General features: G+C 46.9%; 1 protein-coding gene across 1 annotated transcript in view; it reads right to left on the reverse strand.

Moving 5' to 3' along the window:
* Positions 1 to 21,448, reverse strand: part of MORC3 (MORC family CW-type zinc finger 3) — a 44,483-nt gene that overhangs the window by 15,957 nt on the left and 7,078 nt on the right. The window contains exons 2-7 of the mRNA XM_066598983.1: positions 19,208 to 19,280; positions 15,988 to 16,120; positions 5,719 to 5,934; positions 4,776 to 4,922; positions 3,837 to 3,984; positions 2,158 to 2,289 (exon numbers count right to left, since the gene is read on the reverse strand). Of these exons, the coding sequence (XP_066455080.1) occupies positions 2,158 to 2,289; positions 3,837 to 3,984; positions 4,776 to 4,922; positions 5,719 to 5,934; positions 15,988 to 16,120; positions 19,208 to 19,280 (849 nt within the window). The remainder of the gene's footprint in view (positions 1 to 2,157; positions 2,290 to 3,836; positions 3,985 to 4,775; positions 4,923 to 5,718; positions 5,935 to 15,987; positions 16,121 to 19,207; positions 19,281 to 21,448) is intronic.

A 21,448-nucleotide genomic window follows, 5' to 3' on the forward strand; every position in this document is an offset into this window, starting at 1 on the left:
GTGGATATCCCCGTCGGTCTGCTGTCTGATGGGCACAGCACGTTAACACCTCCTATTTCTGAAATCAGCAGGACATGGTGGAAAATGCAAACAGTTCGGCACTCGGAAGATCAGACCAGGATAAACGGCCTACTGAAGGGGCTCCGGCACAGAAACGCGTTGACGAACTTCAAAGTTTTGCCCATCTACTGATTAACGGGTGATACTCCTCATTTTTCACTTATGGTTATGTTTAAAAACTCAGATGACCAAAAACCTCCTATGTGCTTCAGACACGGCATGAGAGTGCGGACCGATAGGATCTACGCCTCTCAGACTGTTTGTTTGCTAACTCTGGCTTTTCTGTCACCCTGGTTATTATACTTGGTCTTTAATAAAGTTTTCATCCTGATCTTCCATTTACAATTTCTACTGCCCGGCTGAAGGGCATTGCTACATGCGGCCGGCTGGAGATCAGTCTTTCTGCAGGAATCCTGCTCAAACAGTGGCAGCAGCACCAATATACACGGATCATCCGAATACATGACTGTATACACTAGCCACATTGGTATACTGGCCCACCACCAACGGCCAGAGGACCTAGCTTATGGATGGGTCCTAAAGCTGACCATTCACGGTTAATTAAATAGCCGCCGAGGGTATTTTAAGTGATTTCACGGGCGGGAAAAAAAATGCAGCACGCTCCATTGTCCTCTCTCTCAATGGATCTCCCACATGCAAAAAAAAGGTCAATTTAAAGTGCATCTGCTGCAGAAATCCAGTCCGCGCGGGCCATAATTTTCCCGTGGACATGAGGCCTAAGACTACAAATAAGCCCAGGTAAGGAGGGATGCCACTGTAGATGGTCCGATGCTGGCGGATGGGCCCATATACTTTGATCCAATTCTATCCCAAGTACCCTGCATTACTTCATGTGGTTCGGGTTACATTGTTAGGTGTTCCTTTTGATGAAAAATGTATATTGAGTGCTGCTGCCACTTTGTGGTTTGTTTGGACAGTTTCTGCAGCCATGGTTTAACGAGCACCGAGAGGCTTTTATTTCGGGAAGGGTTTCTCCTTCTGCAGGATTAGGACAGGTCAGGAGATATTTTTCTTAGATAGACTATGGATCCATGTAAGGACGGTCCATGAGCACAGCCTCAGCCTATAATACACTAGTGTGCACCTAGTCTTACAGGGTTGCTACCTATAGGAGGCACTAGAGAGTTCTTCCTTCTGGCGGAGAACAGATTTGCATACCACCACGCCAGACCCCCAGCAAGCAAGTGGAAGTTGGCGGCTCATCTCGCTGCTACAGAGAATATGTAAGATGACATAGAGGAACGGCTGTTCATTAACCCTTTCCAATCCAATGTCGGGCCTGCCCCGACATCATAATTTCCCTCCACAGCTCTGATGTTGGGACAGGCCCGACACTGCAGTGCAGGAGTGCATCTGCACCCGATCGCCAGACACATTGGGTGAAGATGCACTCCTGCACTGATCCTCCACAAAGAACCCTCAAGGAGAAGACAGAAAGGGTTTTTAACCCTTTCTGCCTTCTCCTTTACCCATTACATAGCGCTCAATTAGCGCTATGTAATGCAGGAGATTCCGGCCGGCGATGATGTGACCGCCGGTGTTACCTGACCCCCAGCAGTCCCATGAACGCCGAGCCGGGAGCCTGCACCGTGGGGGGACCTGCTTACCTGTCCGGCGTCTTCCGCATTCTCCCTTCTACCTCCCGGCCCGGCGATCATGTGACCGTTGGGTGCCACCTGACCCCAGTGGTCACGATCGCCGAGCCGGGAGGCAGAAGGGAGAATGCGGAAGACATCGGACAGGTAAGCAGGTCCCTCCACGGTGCAGTGAGCACATGCACCCTCCTGAACTCTGTCAGCTCAGGGAAATGTATTTTTTCTCATCCATTCTCCCCAGCTCAGATTTATTTAGAGCTTGGGAGAATGGATGAGAAAAAAATAAATGGATTGGAAAGGGTTAATGTCTGATGAAGCAAGAGCCGCGGTCCTCCAGAATGAGACCATGTCGTTCTAACAGAAGAGGGTCCCCGGTGGAAGCCCCTAAGAGTTGTGTCTCATTAGGATATACAGAGACTGCAGACCTGCGAACACCGCGCGTCCACGGCAGCGTCCTGACACCACTCACACACAAGGATACAGATATGGACTTGGGTCTGTACACGTCCTTTTCTATATGGGCCAGGTTTTTGGAAACAAGTTGTGTTTGAACTTTTTGACCTCGAATAACAATCTGCATCCGAGGCTTCAAATATAAGATGCTGCAATATGCCTGCAAGAGAAGTACATGACATAGGATTACTAAGAGAGAACGCACCTATGGCTAGAACCACCAACAATGGCCACTACAGGAGCTTCTGGGATAGGTCAAAGGTGAGTAACTTTATTTTCTGCCCCCTGCAGGTTATTCCAGCCGCTGTGCCCGTGGATGGTATAGGGGCACGGAGTACTTTTAGGTTCTTGTTCCCAGGCTGGTTTCGCTGCAGCGTCTACTCTGGTCACCGCGGTGGGAATCTCCCCGTATTCGGGTCACTTCACACAAGAGCGATGATCGCCCAAATGAATGGAGACGGAGCGGGCTGCAGATCTCTTCTGCGCCCCTCCAGTCACAGTACACAGGCCACCATTCATAGATGGACTACCTACAGTTTACACGGGCTGATCATCATTTAGTTCATGCATGAAAATCAAACAATAAGCGACCACACAGTCATCCAGTCGCTGCAAGCATCTACAATGAATGGACCATTCACACTCCAGCCAGAATCTGAACAATAACTGTTGTGTGTAAAAGGGTCCTTACACACAGATCAGATTGCAGGACGGCCGGAGACACGTCATCTTCTTGCACACAGCAATGCATGGACAAGACTGCACCGCAAAGTACAGACACCTTTAGGGCCCTTTTACATGCCGATTCTCGTTCAGCAGATGTCCAGAAGAGAAGGACTGGACTTGCTGAATTTCATCATGCACAATCCTTTGTTCTCAAGAAAGATAACCTGGCGCCAGAGGCACCCGACAGCCTGCTCCCCTGCCCCACGAGAACACTTACACGCTCTGCCAGTCCGGGCCTGACCGACCAAACATTCAATTTAATGGGGTTGTCTGGTTGTCAACTATTAATGACCTAATTCTTAGACCAGACCAACAATAGTAGATTGCCGGGGTTCTACTACCTGGGATCCATTCTTATTAGCCGCTTGTAAAGCCAATGTGCTTATACACAGTCAATTTCTGCAGTAAATAGACACTTCTGTTGCCCCTGTATTGGGCAAGCTTGGTATTAAAGGCAAAGTTACCATTCACTTCAATGGGAACTTTGCCTGTAATACTAAACCCAGCCACTATAGTGGGAACAGAGCTATATACTTACTGCAGAAATCGGCTCAGTGCATGAGCGCACCGGCCCAGCAAACAGCTGATTGGAGGTGGGGGGGGGGATACCCAGCAGATGGGCTCCTATCAATCTTCCATTGATCACCAATCCCAAGAACAGGCCATCAATAGTTTACAATTGGACAATCCCTTTAAGAACTGGAGTTCTAAAGATTGGACTGGTTTGGAAGTAACGGCACACTTTTCCAGAGGTTGCGTGCGGTACGGCAGCTCAGCTGCAATACCAGATACAACCTACAGACAGATATGGCATTCTTTGTGCAAGACAGCAGCCGTGGTTTTGTAATCTCCTATAACCTCATACAAGTGTCAGTCTGACCGGCGATACAGTCAGTCTCCACCACAATCTTGTAGGATACCTAACAGGCGGTGATCCGGCCACTTCTTACTTGTCCCCTTGGAGAACAGCTGACTACGTACCCTCAGAGAATAGTCGCTGTCCGGAGCGACGTGATCCATCCTTTCTTGCTTCTTGTAGCCCTTTCTGGAACAGCCATCAAACTCCTCGGGGATTCTTATGTCGTACTTATCCGTATTAAAGTCAAACTCCGATTGCCCGTTCTTGTCCCTAAATGAAAATATACGAAGAACCGGAGAATATTAGCGCAGAGCGATCCGACCATTTGATGTACCTACATAGGAGAGGAGATACAGTGCCGCCACTCACACTGAAATGGCCAGATTAGAGCAGTGACCGCTGAACTGCAGACTTCCTCATGGAGTCGAAATTTTGAGGCTCCATTAAGAAATGCTAAAGGAGGGCAGCGGCTTTGTATATAACCCATCGCACTGTATGGCGTGAAGTGTGAAGGTGGAAAGGGATGAACACTTACCCCAACGAAGAGGAATACTTTCCTTTCTGAATTATGCCCTGCCGCTCCAGGACTCCAGCAGTAAACACCCCAGTGCTCGCCTGCTTATGAGAAATGAGGTTTGGGCTGGCAACAGAGAGGTTAAATCCAGTCTGTTCGCCTTCATCAATGAGATTAACAAGGAGTCTAATGTCAGCCCTGTATTCCCGGAGAAAGAAGGTACAACTGAAGACCGACGAAAGGTCTGCCTCTTATGGACACCAAGCTAAAAACGGTCTAGCTTGGTGCCTGCTGGAGGGAGCAGCTAACACTTTTGCTTAGGGTCCGCCCTCTAGTGGTACTAGTTATAGCCTTCATCCAAGCTGTGTCCCCCAACGCAACGAATGAGAAACAATGATTTTAGTCCCACATGAAAAATGCAGCAAGACCCTAACAAGGATGACTGACGGCGTTCGGTGCGGTCATGTTGTAATGTGTAACCGGAAGCGCCTGGAGATGCAGTATATTGCTACACAAGATAAAGAGCAAACCGTAGATGAACCGTTACCGGCGGAGGTTCCAGATGATGATCTTCGTCCCCTTTTGCCCAAAAATGGTGTCCAGTTCGGCCAGCAGGTCCTTCTGCGAGGTCAGGAGAGAATGTTTTAGGATCGCCTGCAGATTTGCGTCGGAGTCCGGGGTCGTCACCAGCTGCTGTTTGTGGAGTTAAGAAGCTAACAGAACACTTTAACCCCTTCAAGACCAGAGAGTTTTCATTTTATTTTTTCGCCCCTGCGTTCCAAGAGCCGTAACTTTTTAATTTTTCCAAATCAGACAGACGACTGAGGGCTTGGGGTTTTTGCAGAACGTATTTTATTTAATGCACAGTGTGTGTGCGTCATATATAATACACTCCATGTATTATACATGGCCCCACGGCTACATTACTCCTCTGGGGCTAAATTGTGTGCAGGAAATACATCACTCATAACCATTTCATATTTTCAAGCATCAACTAGAACCCGCGCTTCTACCAAGATGGTCAGCAGTCTGCAAATCATGTCCTATGAGGAACGGGTAAAGGATCTGGGAATGTTTAGCAGAAGAGAAGGCTGAGGAGACTTAATAGCGGTCTACAGATATCTGAAGGGCTGTCACAGTGCAGAGGGATCAGCCCTATTCTCATCTGCACAAGGAAAGACTAGAAGCAATGGGATGAAAGTGAAAGGGAGGAGACACAGATTAGATATTAGACAGTGAGGGGGATCAATGAGTGGAACAGGTTACCACAGGAGGTGGGGAGTTCTCCTTCAATGGAAGTGTTCAAACAAAGGCTGGACAAATATCTGTCTGGGATGATTTAGTGATCCTGCACTGAGCAGGGGGTTGGACCCGATGACCCTGGAGGACCCAATGACCCCAGAGGTCTCTTCAAGCTCTACGATTCTCCTGCAAAACAAAGACCTGTTTGAACATCGACCTACCGTCCATTTGAGCAAGAAAAAAGGATATTTTGCTTGTTGAAGGAGATGATCGGCACGATGACGTGTTCCGCTTTGATGGCTTCCAGGTAGCTCTGAGACAACATCCCCACATGCATCTCTGTTTCCTTCTTGGTCAATACAATGGCATCCTTGCCCAGACGCATGGACCCCGATTTAAAGCCATTCCCGTAAAGTCCAACTGGGACGTGCCCTTGTACTGCCACCTTGTCACTGAAGCCAAAGCTGAAATGAATGAGCAAATAAGCATGTAAGAGGCTCCACAGACTTCTGCAGGGGTGCGACATCCCAGGGTACAGAGGCAATTCTGTAAACGTTTAAAAAGTTAGTAACCATTTAAATACAAGTTACACTTATATGACAGCCAGCGCGCTAACGAGGAAAAAGTGCCATTTACTTTATTAACCTAAAATTTATTTCTGTCTTGCAAAATCCATCTAATATGCTGCCACTAAGGGGCGCCCTACCTCCTGACTCGCTGTCCACTGCCTTCTGTCATGTGATGCTACATATCTCTGTTACTGGAGACCACAGGATGGCAGAATAGGAAGTGTATGAAAAAGAGGAATCATCCTGCTCATTAAAGTCTACGAGAGCAGAGGGGGAAGAGGAGAGACTCATACAGATGTGCCTGCAGCCCTTTTACACAGAATGATTATGGTTCAGTTTCTCCTTGATCATGCAAAATGGAACAGTAATCGCTCAGTAGAGTAAACCCTGCCAGCCACCGGACGCTGAACGGATTGGTTTGCTTATCTTCTGGCATTCAGTTAAGGCAGGCATAAAAAAAAAAGGAAACAAAATCAGCCCATGTAAACAGTCAGACGCTGACTATTCTGCGCTGGATACCGCTGTAGCTGGCCCGAGAGACACATTGGTGAACGTACATGGACCCTAAATAGGTCATGGGTTTTACGATAAATTTAACCCCTTCCCTTCCCGCTCCAGGACGTACATTTACATCCTGGAGCGTCGGGGTATGTATGCAGAGAGGTCACAGGGCGACCACTCTTCATGCAGTGCGGGTGTCAGCTGTTTATTACAGCCGACACCTGCGGGCAATAGCCGCGATCGGCCCCTGAACGTGGTGAGATCGGGGGAGCCGTGCAGGTGTTATGGCTGCCGAGGGCCTTCTGAAAGGCCCCAGGGCTGCCTTAGGAGACTGCTTATCAAGCCATCCCAATTACGTCATATTGCAGGAGCGATCAAAGCATCGTATGTTGTAGTCCCGCAGGGACTTAAAAGTTAAGTTTAAAAAAAGATCAAAAGTTTGTTTTGTTTGTTTTTTTTTACAAATAAAAGAAAAGAAAAAAGTAATAAAAGTTTAAATCCCGCCTTTTGCCAGATCTATAATAATAAAAAAAAAAAAAAAGGTCCGCGTCATGAAGGGGTTAAAGTCTCCCCCTATCCGCTGCTACCCGACTGCGCTTGTGTATAAAAATATGAAATAAGAGAAATCCCCTTAAGTGGGCGGACGCTGGGTGCGGCATCTGCCGAACTTACTGCACAGCAAACTAACGTCCACGAACCAGAGACCGCGTCCACCATAGTAGGAAGGCGGCGCAAACCGCTGCACGGAAAACTGTATTTTACCGCTGTGGGGCCGGCCATCACTGCAGAGGGCAGCGAGTCTGACGCATTTGGTCATGTGCCGTGCGACTTGGCTCTCCGTTGTGCACAATACGCGGTAAAATGCAACATGCGGCTTTATTTTTTACACATGTATTAGAGCGCTTGCACACGGGCTACAAACCGCATGGATGTGAAGCTGATGGCTTCCAATGGGGTCTTTCAGGCTATAAACCATCTCATGTGAAAGACCCCGCTGGCCACATCAGCCTCACATCCGTGCGGTTTGTAGCCCGTGTGGAAGCGGCCTTAAACACGCAATAAAAACGGTTGGCGTGAGCGGGTCAATGAACAGCAGTGTCCTTTCACTGACTCCACTCACTGCGTGCGAGCGCGCCCTCATCAGGGTTAATTAGTAGTTACAGTTGGAAGTAATTGGGGAATTCCCCATCGGTCAGAGATAATTGTTCAGGCGTTTCTGGGACCGGCAGCTGCGTTCATTCCTGCAATCCGGTAACGTCTCCTCGCACCGCCAGGTCACGGCCATCAGGTCTTCAAGGTGGTTTAAGGACCGAGCGATTGTCATTGTCACATTGCTGAAGCCACACCCTGTTGCCGGCCGTACGGGGCTCGTTGTATCTTATAATGGCCGCACGCTGGGGTTCATATATTGTAGAACTTTAGTTAAACACTTGAATCTGCGTCGCCGCATCCTAAGACCCCGGACATTCTTATCCTGCCAGCAGCGGGCTGTGAGAGCTCGTTATTGTGACAAGCGTTATAGTTTTAATTGGTGCTAGTTTGAGGTATATGTGACTTTTAGATGACGAAAAGGAACAAAATATCAGTTCGTGTTAGTTTTTTAACCCCTTATTATATACATGACACTACAGCATGAAAGATTTGTGCCGTGTGCATAGCAAGACGTACGTGTGCAAAACACATAGTGAAGCTTTACCAACAGGGTCCCAGACATGGAGCATGCAGCTTTGTCATAATTAACCTTTATAATGTTTTACTAAATACGCTTTTACATGCAATGATTATCGCTCAGAAGGCATTCCAACGTCCGAAAGCGAGCGATAATCGTTACATGTAAACGCAGGCAGCCAGGCGCTATTCCTTCAATTGTTTAGAGCTGGTTTTAAGTCAGCCTAAAAACCATCTCTGGGAGTTCAAAGACTTCGGTGTGCTGATTGTGTTTGCTTTGCATACATAATGAGTTTGCTGTTTGCTCTGCCAGGAGGAGAACAATGGAATCTGCTGGCCAGATGTTTGCTCAGCTGGGCAAGTGTTTGTGCTAACCATCACATAAACAATGCAAATGATTAAAGCCATCAACTGCATGTGTAATTTTATTCAAACATGTGGCCAGCAGATTCCAATGTTCTCCTCCTGGCAGAGCAAGCAATGAACTCATTATGTATGCAAAGCAAACACAATCCGCACACTGTTAAAGTCTTTGAACTCCCAGAGATGGTTTCTAGGAGGACTTAAAACCAGCTCTAATTGAATAGCGCCTGGCTGCCCGCGTTTACATGTAACGATTATCGCTTGCTTTCAGCCATTTGAACAAATTTTGAGCAATCATTGCATGTAAAAGGGCCTTTAGAAAAACATTGCAAAAGGTTAATTATGACAAAGCTGCATGCTCCGTGTCTGGGACCCCGTTAGTAAAACTTCACTATGTGTTTTGCACACGTACATCTTGCTATGCACACGGCACAAATATTATATACATGACACTACAGCATGAAATATAATGCAATACTTTCACTGCTTGACTGGTGTGTTAGTTGGAGCCTCACTGTGTATTTGGTCTTTGACTGTGATGGGTGTATCAGCTGTTGGTGGACACCTGGGGGCAATTAGGGAGGCTGTAAGGGAGCCAGCGGGCGATACCAGCTCCCGTGCAACAGTGGGAACGACTGTCAGGCATAGTTTGCCCGACAGTGCACTGAGCTCCCGCCTCCTCTACACCCCTTGGCACCATTTGCAATAATAGGAGACGGGGTGGGGGCAGAGCTAAGTCACGAGACTATGCTCTGCCCCTGTACCGCCCCTCCTATTGCAAATAGTGTCAAGGGGCGGGAGCTCAGTGCACTGCTCCCGGCTCTTGCAGCCTTCTCCCCCTGCACTAGGGACGCCATATATCGACCGGCGTGAATATCCGGCCGATATACGGTCGTCTGAAGGTGCCCTTAGTGTGTAAAAGGGCCTTAAGATTGACTATGACTCATGGTGTGTACTTTGAATTGTTGACTGTAGGGGGTGCCACAGTATATAACCCCTTGAAACAATAAAACAGAAGAGCTTGGAAACATCACTTAACTGTTCCTCATTGTTCTCTTCTCAGATGCATCACCTATGCTGTAATAATATAAATGTGCTTCTTAAATCAGCCTAGGCAAATTTTATATATATATTACATATATCCACCTTCATAGAAAATAGCTAGCAGTTAAATGGTTAACGTGCTCAATATTATACCCTGGTATGTACAAGTTGAAGCTAAACCTCCCACGTACGGTTCGCAGCGCTATCAAGGGAAGGAACTTCTTATCAATAAGAAGTTCCTGTGGCGCAGATTGGAATATTAATAAAGTCCATGCTACTTTGGTATATAGGAATTACATGTTCACATAGTGACATACACCTGGGGCGTAAACATATGTTAATCATCAGCGTCTTTACATACTAGGCCAATCATTATTTGTTATGATGTTGGGAGGGCGTGCATGTAATTAGTGCGTCATGGTCAATTTGTATTGTCCTTCCTTTGAATAAATCAGAAGAGTATTGGCGAATGACAGATAACTTCTGTCAGTTCAAATGCATATATTCATGCATGAAGCTTCTCATTATAACCAATCTGGAGCAGATCAGTGAAATCTTCTGGAATAGGATTTATTCCCATAATATCTGGCGTCCGACTTGAAAAAATTGACAAGTGACCTTTGGAAATGTGACCAACCTTTGGGCGTGCAGTTTCCTGGACGTCCACAATGGGGACAGACTGCAGCAGACGGGCGAGTTCTGTTCTCCCCTCCCCCATTGTGCATGCGTTATTCTACTTGCAAAGACTTGGGTGACTAATTTCTGTCTAAAGAGTTCATTTTTGTTACATGGTCACTCGTCTATATAACCCCGATTTGTAATTTCACTGGTTCTGTGTTGCCATGTGCTGTGAAATTGTCGTTTAGACATGAGATAAGGTGTCTCATCATCTTTAGCAGCGTTTATCTTTTGTTCCAAATCTGGAAGCAGATTTGATGCTCCATGAGATAAGGTGAGCGGATCTTCAGATAAGAAACGTTTAGTCTCAAGGTTAATTTTAACTACTTTGGGCATTAGATTGCCAAGTAGAGTGCGTCAACAGCCATAGAGGGCTGCCTTTTGTCGTAAATAATGGCCAACGCTGACTTTAAAGTGAAAAGATGACGACGCTAGGACGTTCCCAGCTGAAGGAATAGTGCAATCTGTTGCAAATGCTTGACTGCAAAAGTGGACTGTTTAGATGAAAAGGTTTGAGAAGTGCGTTAGCTGATAATGAAGGCATTTTGGTTGCTAGACGATTGTGCAGAGAAGAATGTTTCAGTAGGTAACAAAGTTGAAGTAAGATAGTTGCAGTTAAAAGATGGCGATTGTTCATGTGCTTTGAGTTAAAGACAAAGGAAGGCAGCCCTTCTTCACCATCTGAGGGCACCGCCCTGGCCATGTCACGGATGAGGTTTTTCTTCCTTTTGCCCTGCCCCTAGATGGCCATGTTGTTATTGCGGCCAATAGCAGTTTTCATACCTTGATACGTGTCTAGTATGTAGTATTCCTGGACTCGCCCGTCACCATCACACAGTCAGGCCACGCCGTAGGTGGCCATTTCAGTGCCAGCCATGGCCCAGTGGCCATTTTACATCTGCTGTAACAGTACTTTTGGCCGCCACCCAGGTATCTCTGCATCTCCCATCGATGTACCTTTTACCTGGCATCCCAATTTTTGCACTGCAATGATGTTGTAGTAATAATATAAATGTGTTTCCTAAAATCAGCCTAGGCAAATAAATAATATATATTCACCTTCATAGGAAATAGCTAGCAGTTAACTGGTTAACAAGCTCAATATTATACCCTGGTATGTACAAGTTAAAGGACATATGGTTCCCAGCACTATCAAGGGAAGGAACTTCTCATCTATGAGAAGTTCCTGTGGCGCACATTAGAATCTTAATCAAGTCTATGCTACTTGGGTATATAGGAATTACATGTTCACATTGCGACATACACCTGGGGCGTAAATCTATGTTACTCATTAGCATCATTACATACTAGGCTAATCAGGAGTTGTTATGAAGTTTGTTGGCGGGTTGCATGTAATTGGTGCGTCATTGTCAATTATATTTGTATTGTACTTCCTTTGAATAAATCAGAAGAGCATTGGGGACTGATGAATAACATCCGTCAGTTCAATTGCATAAATTCATGCATGAAGCTTCTCATTATAACCAATTGGAGCAGATCAGTGAAATCTTCTGGAATATGATATCTTCCCATAACACTTCTATAACAGTTAGGCATGCCTGAATGATAAGGCTACGATACCCTTCAGCATCACGTAAATTAAAAGGATTACTTTTAACATTTTTAGTGAAGAAAAGGCTGGGCATGTGGAATGCTCTAGGGATTGTTGAGATCTCTAGACGGTAGACACCAGACAGACAGAAAACCGCAGGGAGTACAGGCCCTTTTACATGCTATGATTATCACTTAAACAACCGCATGATTGAACGAACTGTCAGCTTTTCTGAATAAAACTACACATGCAGATTAATGGCTTTAATCATTGCATTTTCCTCCAGGAATTGTTTGCTCAGCTGGGCATGTATTTATCCCATGGTTATCACAAACACAAGCCCTGCTGAGCAAACATCTGCCCCAGTAGATTCCATTGTTCTCCTCATGGCAGAGTAAAGGCCATGCTAATTGAGGATGCAAAGCAAATAAAGACATCACTAAGCCACTGGAAAGACTGAATGAACTGCATTCAAATGGGATGAATTTCCAGTGGCCAAACGATAGTTTTTATGCTGGCTTAAAAACCTTGGCCAATGACAAGTGGAGGAATAGTGCACGACTGCCCGCATTTACACGTAACAACTATCGCTTAATTTAGTCTGTTTAAACAAATTTTGAGCGATAATTGTTGCGTGTAAAAGGGCCTTAAGAATCTAGCTCTTACAGGATTCATTCTTATCTGTATTGAGTAAGTGTACAGTCTTCTGTTTCACTTGCTGAACTATAGGTGTATTCATTGTACTTTGTAGAAATGGACAAAGTCCAGACTGCATGTTTATATACACACAGCTTTAAGAGTCTTTTGATCCTGCTTGTATAACAAACAGCCCAATATTTCCTCATGGTGAAGTCTAATGGCTACTTGATTGTTATGCTAATTAATAGGCGGAGTCTGGGGCTTCACTAACCTTTAGAACTTCCAGGAAGTGCTTGTTACATAGTTATTCTGGGAATGTCAATTGCAGCAGGTTGTAGCTGCAGAACAGAGATAACCAAGTGTAGGTCATAGCCGATTACCTTACAAGTTATGGACAGTACGGGAGTGCCAAACAGAGAGACAACTATGCCAAAGACTGTTTGTCTAGATGTAGAGAAATAAAGGTATTTGAATTTGTCTGAAACAAAGGAGGAGCGGGGGGGGGGCAGTTTCAGTGGGTGTGGCCTCAGCACCACCTCCATGTCTTCCACGGACCGACTCCTTCCCCCTTCCAACAACATGATGATGCAGCAGAGTTGAATATGGACTAGAACCGCATTGAGCTATATGTGGTGTGAGGAAACCAGAGAAGTCCCTGCTTGGAAAGATTTGGGATTATGGTCAGAGTATGTGATGATAAAAATTACAGATCCACATTATTTGTGTACGAGTGTGTGAAAGGCCCGTGTATACATTATATTGTTACATGGTATGAGTATTGTTGGATGAGTGGACATAAGACAGAGAGACGACCAAACAGTTAGCCAGACCACAAGGAGTGGAGCTAGCTGATGTAGGTGGAGGGAGGGAAAAAATGAGTCTTTAATAGGTTTGCCCCTCCTTAACACAGGCCAAACTAGCAAAGAGGACATGCATCTCCAATTGAGGGCAATGTATGTATGTATGTATGGTGCACTACACAAATGCATGATATATTCAAAACACATTGGTTTTACGCTTTTGAACACTACTGAATTACGATGCTAAAACAGTAATGAGAAAATGTTACAAACACAATTAAATTAATAGCAAGAGTTTACTTAAAGTAGATTAGATTTTCAACGTGGGTAAATTTTTGGTGACGGACCTGCAGTGTCAACTTATTAGGGACAGACATGCTTACAGCGATACAAGCAACAATTGAGAATACCCCAAATGTTATCATGGTGACTAGCCCCCTAAACAGTTAAATACCATTTGTGCTGGGCTTAGTGTTATAGATTGTCAGGAAAATGTATTTCTATATACGCAACAACTTCTTGCAGCGGTACCAGAGATACTGTGGGACAAAGACAAAATGGATGTTGGACGACTGCCTGTCACTTGTGAACATTAAAGTCAAACTTGGCATCCAGCAATACCCTTTGAGTGCTACTCAGGAGCCAGCATTCATGAGCAGGTACCGACCTACCTTAGGAAGGGGATCATACAGGAATAGCATTCCCCTTACAAAATTCTATTGTTTCCAGTCAAGAAAAAGGTTTCCAAGGGCAACCTCAAGCTGTTCTCATGGGTCACGATGTACTAGCAGTTGATACTATCACAAAAGGTGCCATATCCCCATATGCTGTTGTTACAAGTACCGTCATCTCCAACTTGCTTTGCAGCGGTGGATTTCACAAACGCTAACCCTAAAGAGAGCGGCAGCTCTTCTTCACTTCCACGCATCGTGGCAAGCAGTGATTATAGTGTTGGTTGCCACAGGGAGCAGCCAACTCCCCAGCACAGTACTCACAGCCCTACAGACAGTTTTGCAAAACTGGGTCCCAAAATATCTTTCTGACTTCACAGCTTCAATATATTGAGGATTTCCTTCTGTGTTGTGACACTATTGAAGCGTTCGGAGGAGACCATGAGTCCGTTACACTTCATTGCTGAGAATGACTGCAAAAACATCCAAATCTAAACCAAGTTTTGCCATCCTACAGTTGTGTTTGAGGCCATTGCATGTCACAGGACACATTACTACTGACAAAATCCAAGCAGTTCCAGCTATCCCACTCCTAGAAACCCCCGGGAACGGCTCACTTTAGTGGGATCAGTGAGATATTACAGAGAATGGATACCCCAAGCCTGCAGCCCCTCTATGACTGCCTGTCCCCCCCAAAACAGCACCCTCACATATCACAATTAGGAGATGTAAAGGCCTGAATCCAGCTGCATTACTTCCACTGAATTCAGGAGAAAGTTAGGAGAAGGAGGGGGGGGGGGGGGGGAAGAGGGGGGTATGTGGATGAGCATGATCAACTGCACGGTTGTTTAGAGCTAATGGAAAATAAGACCTTTGGAACCGAGATTTGATAGTCCATAGCAGATCCAGGTGACAACGGTCACTTCCATCAAACTGGAAGAAAAGAGTACCTGGATACACACTGGCCTCAAAAAAAAGGCAAACAAACAGAGTTTTAGCTTCAGAGCTGGAGGAATGCTTGGAAGGCTACATCTACTGCCATGGACAATCCTCAGTCCAGAGGGACTCTATAATGTGCTACATGAAGTTTGGGGCAATACGTTAAACATCATGAGATTGTAGTTAAAGGGGTTGTCCCACGCAGAAACGGTTTTTTGTTTTTTTTTCAATAGCCCACCCCCCCCCCCCCCCACCCCCCGTTCGGCGCGAGACAAACCCGATGCAGGGATAAAAAAAACAAAACACAGATAGTGCTTACCCGAATCCCCGCGGTCCGGCGTCTTCATACTTACCTTGTGAAGATGGCCGCCGGGATCTTCACCCTCGGTGGACCGCAGGGCTTCTGTGCGGTCCATTGCCGATTCCAGCCTCCTGATTGGCTGGAATCGGTACACGTGACGGGGCGGAGCTACGAGGAGCCGCTCTCCAGCACGAGCAGCCCCATTCAGAAAAGAAGAAGACAGGACTGCGCAAGCGCGTCTAATCGGGCGATTAGACGCTGAAAATTAGACGGCTCCATGGAGACGAGGACGCTAGCAACGGAGCAGGTAAGTGAATAACTTCTGTATGGCTCATAATTAATGCACGATGTACATTACAAAGTGCATTAATATGGCCATACAGAAGTGTACAACCCCACTTTGTTTCGCGGGACAACCCCTTTAAGGCTTTTGATAGATCAGAGAAATGTAAAAAATTGCTGGATATTTACACATAACGGCGGCCGATTAACTATGGATGACTTCTCCCGACGACAGGCCACCAATAGTATTCTCCATGGAAAGCCCCTTTAACAAATGTAAGAAACCCAGAATACCCCTTTAATGGGTGCAGCAATGTCTTAGTTTTCGCCTCCCGCCTTCAGACTGAGGGGGCCGGTTCCTCACTTTTTGTTGCTATGAGGTCTTAGTTTCTTATTTCTGTATCAGAGATCCTGCAGATTTTACATGAATTGGTGTAAAGCAGGGAGCCTCCATCTCTACAGCACTAGAGCCGTCCCCAGACAGGAGGGGGCGCTCCGTGCCGCGCTCACCTCAGCATCTTGTGCAGCTTGTCCAGCGTCATCCCGTTCCCGTTATCTCGGAATATTAAGCTCATATGGCCCTTTAAAATGGTTTGATCGATCCAGATCTGCTTGGCGTTGACGTCGGGGTCGTAGGCGTTATCTGAAACAGAAGAGTCGGTTTAGTGCCGTGTGAGCCAGCAGAACAAAAGGGGATGAAGCATTACCCACTGGAGGGCCATTTACACGGGACGATCAGCATGCAAAATGCGCTCAAACGAACAACTTTGCGCACTAATCATTGTGTTCAGACGCACGGCCATCACACACTCTTTGTTTGATGTCCGCGGGTCGTTCATTTTCAAGCAGTAGCTGTATTCTGGCTGCGTGTAAACGCTCCCGCTCCGTGTGTTACAGAGACTGCAGCGCTGAGCGACCACCCAGCGAGCGTCCGTCTGCCTAACAACCAGCGGGGGCGTCCGCACTTACAGTCCATTAGCCGTCTGCTGTCCCGTCTAAATGGGACATTACACAAGGTCCTCCAGGACCATCTCAAGTACAGCTAAGGGCTCGTTCACACAATCCTATGCATTTTCTACAGTCACCCGTGCACGAATGAAGAATTGCCGCGATTGAGTCCTGATCTTCAGTGGCGTATTTTCTGCCAATCACACGGGCAGCTGCTGCGTATCGGCAAAAAAAAGACGCTGCGGCCCGAAAATCCGTCAAATGGCAGAAATCCTCAGAATGACTATTAATGCTCAAATAGAAGCAGCTGCCTTCTCAGCCAATCGCTCTCCTCCTCCGGTTTTACCGCTTCCATTGAAGTCTATGGGAGCTTCCAGCGTATAAGGCCAAAAGCTGTATAAAGAAACACTAATAATCCCTCACAGACAAGGTGCCGCTAGAAGCACTTCCCATGTTATGGTGACAAAACACGGCCTAGTGAATGTGAATGTGAGAATATACAGGACATTGGAAGGCAGGAATTTCCCTGAATTTGTTACATATTTTAATTGGCATGTGAAAAAAAAAAATCACTAAAATTTTGGTTAAAAGGTCAGAAACAAACATGACATCCACAAACCAAAATTAATTTGGAATTTCCAAAACAACATTGTCAAAACTTCGTCAACATCAACATAAGTCTATCCAAACATTAGAAGTGCATCTGTCCCTTGGGGGTTTATGCCATATCAATACGTTACGTATTCCTGAGGACACACGATTCTCAGGCATTGTGTCTGTATCAGATGCTTATTTACATTGTTTCAAGCCTGGGAGTTTTGCCAAAAAGTATATTTTAGGCCCAATATCCACAGATTTGGGGCACCCGCGTGGAAGATGCGCAGTTCAAGTTGCCTATAACAGAGGTCCCCATCGCCAGTCCTCAGGGACCACCAACAGGTCATGTTTTCAGGATATCCTATGGTAAGAACACCTGTGGCAATGTCTGAGGACTGACCATAATTACATCACCTGTGCAACACCAAGGAAATCCTGACAACATGACCTGTGGGGGGCGCTGAGGACCGGAGTTGGGGACACTGGCCTATAAGGAAGCATAGGTGTCTGCACTCCAAGTCACACATGAAGGTGATCCGGGTCCCGCATGCGGGTAAACACATCGCAGCATGCTCCATTTAACTGCAGATCCCGTGTGGACGCCGCTGCTGCCAGGGTTGGATTCCGCTGCGGGCTCCGGCATGTGGGACCCGACCCGCCCGTGGGCACGAGGCCTTCATCAGGAGTCCAGCATATCACAGAACATCCAGACAGGAGCTCGATATCCACTTCTGGGAACGTCAGAGTCTTTCAGGGACATAACTGCCCCCCATTGGTTCACAATACATTATTCATCATATAGGAACACAATCGTTACAGAACCAATCACTGACATCGGTAAGAGGCCAAGTCACCTTGTAGATGTGAGACCCCTGGGGGCCAATAAGGCCGGCTCACACGGCCGCAGGCGTAAAGTGCTGCGCGGGTTACAGGGGGCCGGCGGTGACCCGGCGTACAGCCGTATACAGTGGCGGAGTTGTACTGCGTATGATAGCTTATCTCCCGCACACCATCATGCGCAGTCTTTATGTTTATATTTCCAATGTATCTGCACTTGGGCGAGCGTATATGCACGTCCAGAGAGAACAATGGGCTCTAACTCACACATATATGCGGCACACTAGAACAGGCTACGCTTTATTACGCTCGCGTATTACACAATTCCGACATGCCAATGTGAGAGGAACTGCGCAACGCCAAATAACCGATTGCCTGTGAGTTACTGCGTATCACTCGGGTGTACAGGTAATCATACGCCCGGCCTGAGACACGGTGCCACACAGTATCAGGCATGTTACCGGGTAACCTGCCTGATGAAGAACCCGGGCAGTTGTGTGAGCCGACGCAGATGTGAAACAGAACAATCCCATTCTGAAATACGGAACGCACAGTTATACGTTTATCATTACAACAACGACCTGCAAAGTCTTAGGCTGCCTGACCACGGGCGATGAATTGCCCACGGATCGCGTCTGTAAAGCCATCCATGGGGTTGCTATGGAAAGCACAGCGCCAGCGTCCATGAGCGGAGAATCATAGCGACCCTCCGCTCGCAGGATTTAAATTGCGGCATGCTACGATTCTCCGCTGAGACCTGTCAGCTTCCCCCCCCCCCCCCTCCCCCCCGGCCGTGGACAGGATTCCTTAGTCATCACTCTGATGGGACACATTATATCCTTCCCTTAAAGGGGTTTTCTGGGCATTTAACCATTTGCAAAATTGAGGACATCTCCTTAAGATAGGTCAGCAATACTTGATTGGGACCTGTCACTCGGGACCCCCGGCGATCCCAACGCATTGCAATAGGGCTGGATGTCTCCATTGAGCGGTCTGATCCGGAAGTGCAATGGAAGGTATCGCTCCCACAGAAATCAATGGCAGCTATACCTTCCATTGCACTTCACCTCAGACTCCAATAGGAACAGAGCTGTCAGCATCTAACCGCTAAAGGGGTCCTGAATGGCAGACTCCTGCCAATCACCTACTGAGGACAGGTCATCAATACAGCAAGGGGGGTAAGTGCCCAGAAACACCCCCTCAAGGCCAGGGGCACCCTAATATGGACGAGGGTCCCGGCCCGACTGCAGGTCTTCTAACGCAGTCAGAAATACTGCAAACCCAAAAGGTTGGCCACATCATCAGTGCGAACAGAGCGGCCCAGCAGGACGGCCTATAACAGACTTACCTACAAGCTCCGCCACTGCGCTGAAAGGCCACGTGTGACTAGTGGAATTGGTGTGCAGGAACTTGGGGCACAACTGGAAGACAAAACCACAAACACATCAGCAGAAGGAATCACAGTTTACTGCAGACATTCCAAAGCTCAATGACTCAACTACATCACCCCTGCTGGACCCCGGGAGTTAGGAGGACGGCAGCTCTTGTGGTACGGCCAACCGAATGATGCCGCTTCATTACAAATGGCGCACACCTATAGCAAAACCCAAGACGAAAGAGTCCTATAAAATGCTGAAGGCGCTGCAGCGCAGGCCGCTCACACAGTGGGGTCACCGTCAGTATTTGTAGGCCGTAAACTGGATAGAAGTATCAGGACAGATCGCCACCACTTCTGGTTTTTATTGAATTCCTGGTTTTAAAGGGCCGCCGCACGTTGACAAACTTCAGCTTACAGGATACCCGATGTGATAATGAGCAGACATGCAGATCCCCAAATGTCATTTCAGCGCTGAAAATCCATCTGGTGGTCTCCCTTCTAACTTGCTGTCCACTGCCTGTTGTCAAGCAATATCCGTCTCTAGTAACAGAGACACCGAGTCAGATTACAGGAAGTGGAGGAAGGTGATGCCCATAGAAGTCTATATAGAGCTACTGGAAGGAGAAGGAAGCAGAGACTCACACAGAGAACTGCTGCTGCCAATGTTTACAGCTACTGGAATGACATATACACTGCTCAGTACTGCAGTATAAGGTCCTCCATGATGTGGTTACTTATGAGGGCATCCAACAGAAAAGAGGATATCTAGAACATTGGGACATCTAAAAGTGGTGCACGGGGTTCTGAGGGGTGTTCACTTTTCTAAGTCATCTTTTGCTAAGGTTAGAGGCTCCATATTGTTTCAGAAACTTTTCCAAACTTTTAAAGACCATTCTAAGATCAGCACTTTATCTCAGGAAATAGCTTTGCATCAAGGTCATTATTCAGAAGGGAGCTGCGAGTAACTTCAGTGCAAAGTGCTGTAGGAAGAACAAATATGTCAAGGTTACTTGAGCCAAGCCAGAAGCCTGCTGCACACTGATGAGGGGGAGACACCCCGAGACAGCCGCCTGCGCAGGCCCCCCGAGACATGGTTCCCTATTCCCAATCATTGTTAAGACTTGCTAGAAAGTCACATTGATTTGTAAGAAATGCTGCCATCCAATAGGTGCCACTGCAGAGGTCCCCCCGCCAATCTTCCTTATTTGCATAAATTACCAAAAGAGCTAGCATGGCCTTATGAGACTCCTTATTCATCTTCTAAGTATCCCCACATCCCTTTTAGGTGCTCTTCTTGGGGAGAGCCTATACCATCCCCTGACCCACTCACCCCCTAGGTGTCTCCACACACTTTGTGGGCGCTCTCCTTAAGGAGACTCAACCCCCCGCCTGGCCCAAGGTGACTTCAGATGACAGGAGCTTATCATAAAGGTGGTTCATTCTCACTATAGACAGATCATGCATAAAATGTAGTCATGTAATCCTCCAGAACCAAATCTGTACCTTGTTTAATCACTAAAATACGCATCTTTAGTTACGCCCCAATCTTATGAGTGGTCCTCAGTAGAATCAGGAGGGTCCTCCAAGGGTCATCGGGTCCGACCCCCTGCTCAGTGCAGGATCACTAAATCATCCCAGACAGATATTTGCCAACCTTTGTTTGAACACTTCCATTGAAGGAGAACTTCCCACCTCCCGTGGCAACCTGTTCCACTCATTGATCCCCCTCACTGTCTAATATCTAATCTGTGTCTCCTCCCTTTCACTTTCATCCCATTGCTTCTAGTCTTTCCTTGTACAGATGAGAATAGGGCTGATCCCTCTGCACTGTGACAGCCCTTCAGATATTTGTAGACAGCTATTAAGTCTCCTCTCAGCCTTCTCTTCTGCTAAACCTTCCCAGATCCTTTAACCGTTCCCCATAGGACATGATTTGCAGACCGCTCACCATCTTGGTAACTCTTCTCTGAACTTGCTCCAGTTTGTCTATGTCTTGTATAAAGTGGGGTGCCCAGAACTGGACCCAGTATTCCAGGTGAGGTCTGACGAAGGGCTCATGTCCACAGGTGTATGCGTAAGACGGCGCAGGTCTCCCACATACAGAGTCCTTTTGCTCTGCCGAATCCTTTCCTCCATTTTATTTACATAGCCCTTTTCACATTACCGGTTTAAGGTCCCCTGTCCACGGATGTGATTTTGCCGGCGGTAAAT

The sequence above is a fragment of the Eleutherodactylus coqui genome, chromosome 4 (genome assembly GCF_035609145.1).
Source record: "Eleutherodactylus coqui strain aEleCoq1 chromosome 4, aEleCoq1.hap1, whole genome shotgun sequence".
Classification (NCBI taxonomy): domain Eukaryota; kingdom Metazoa; phylum Chordata; class Amphibia; order Anura; family Eleutherodactylidae; genus Eleutherodactylus; species Eleutherodactylus coqui.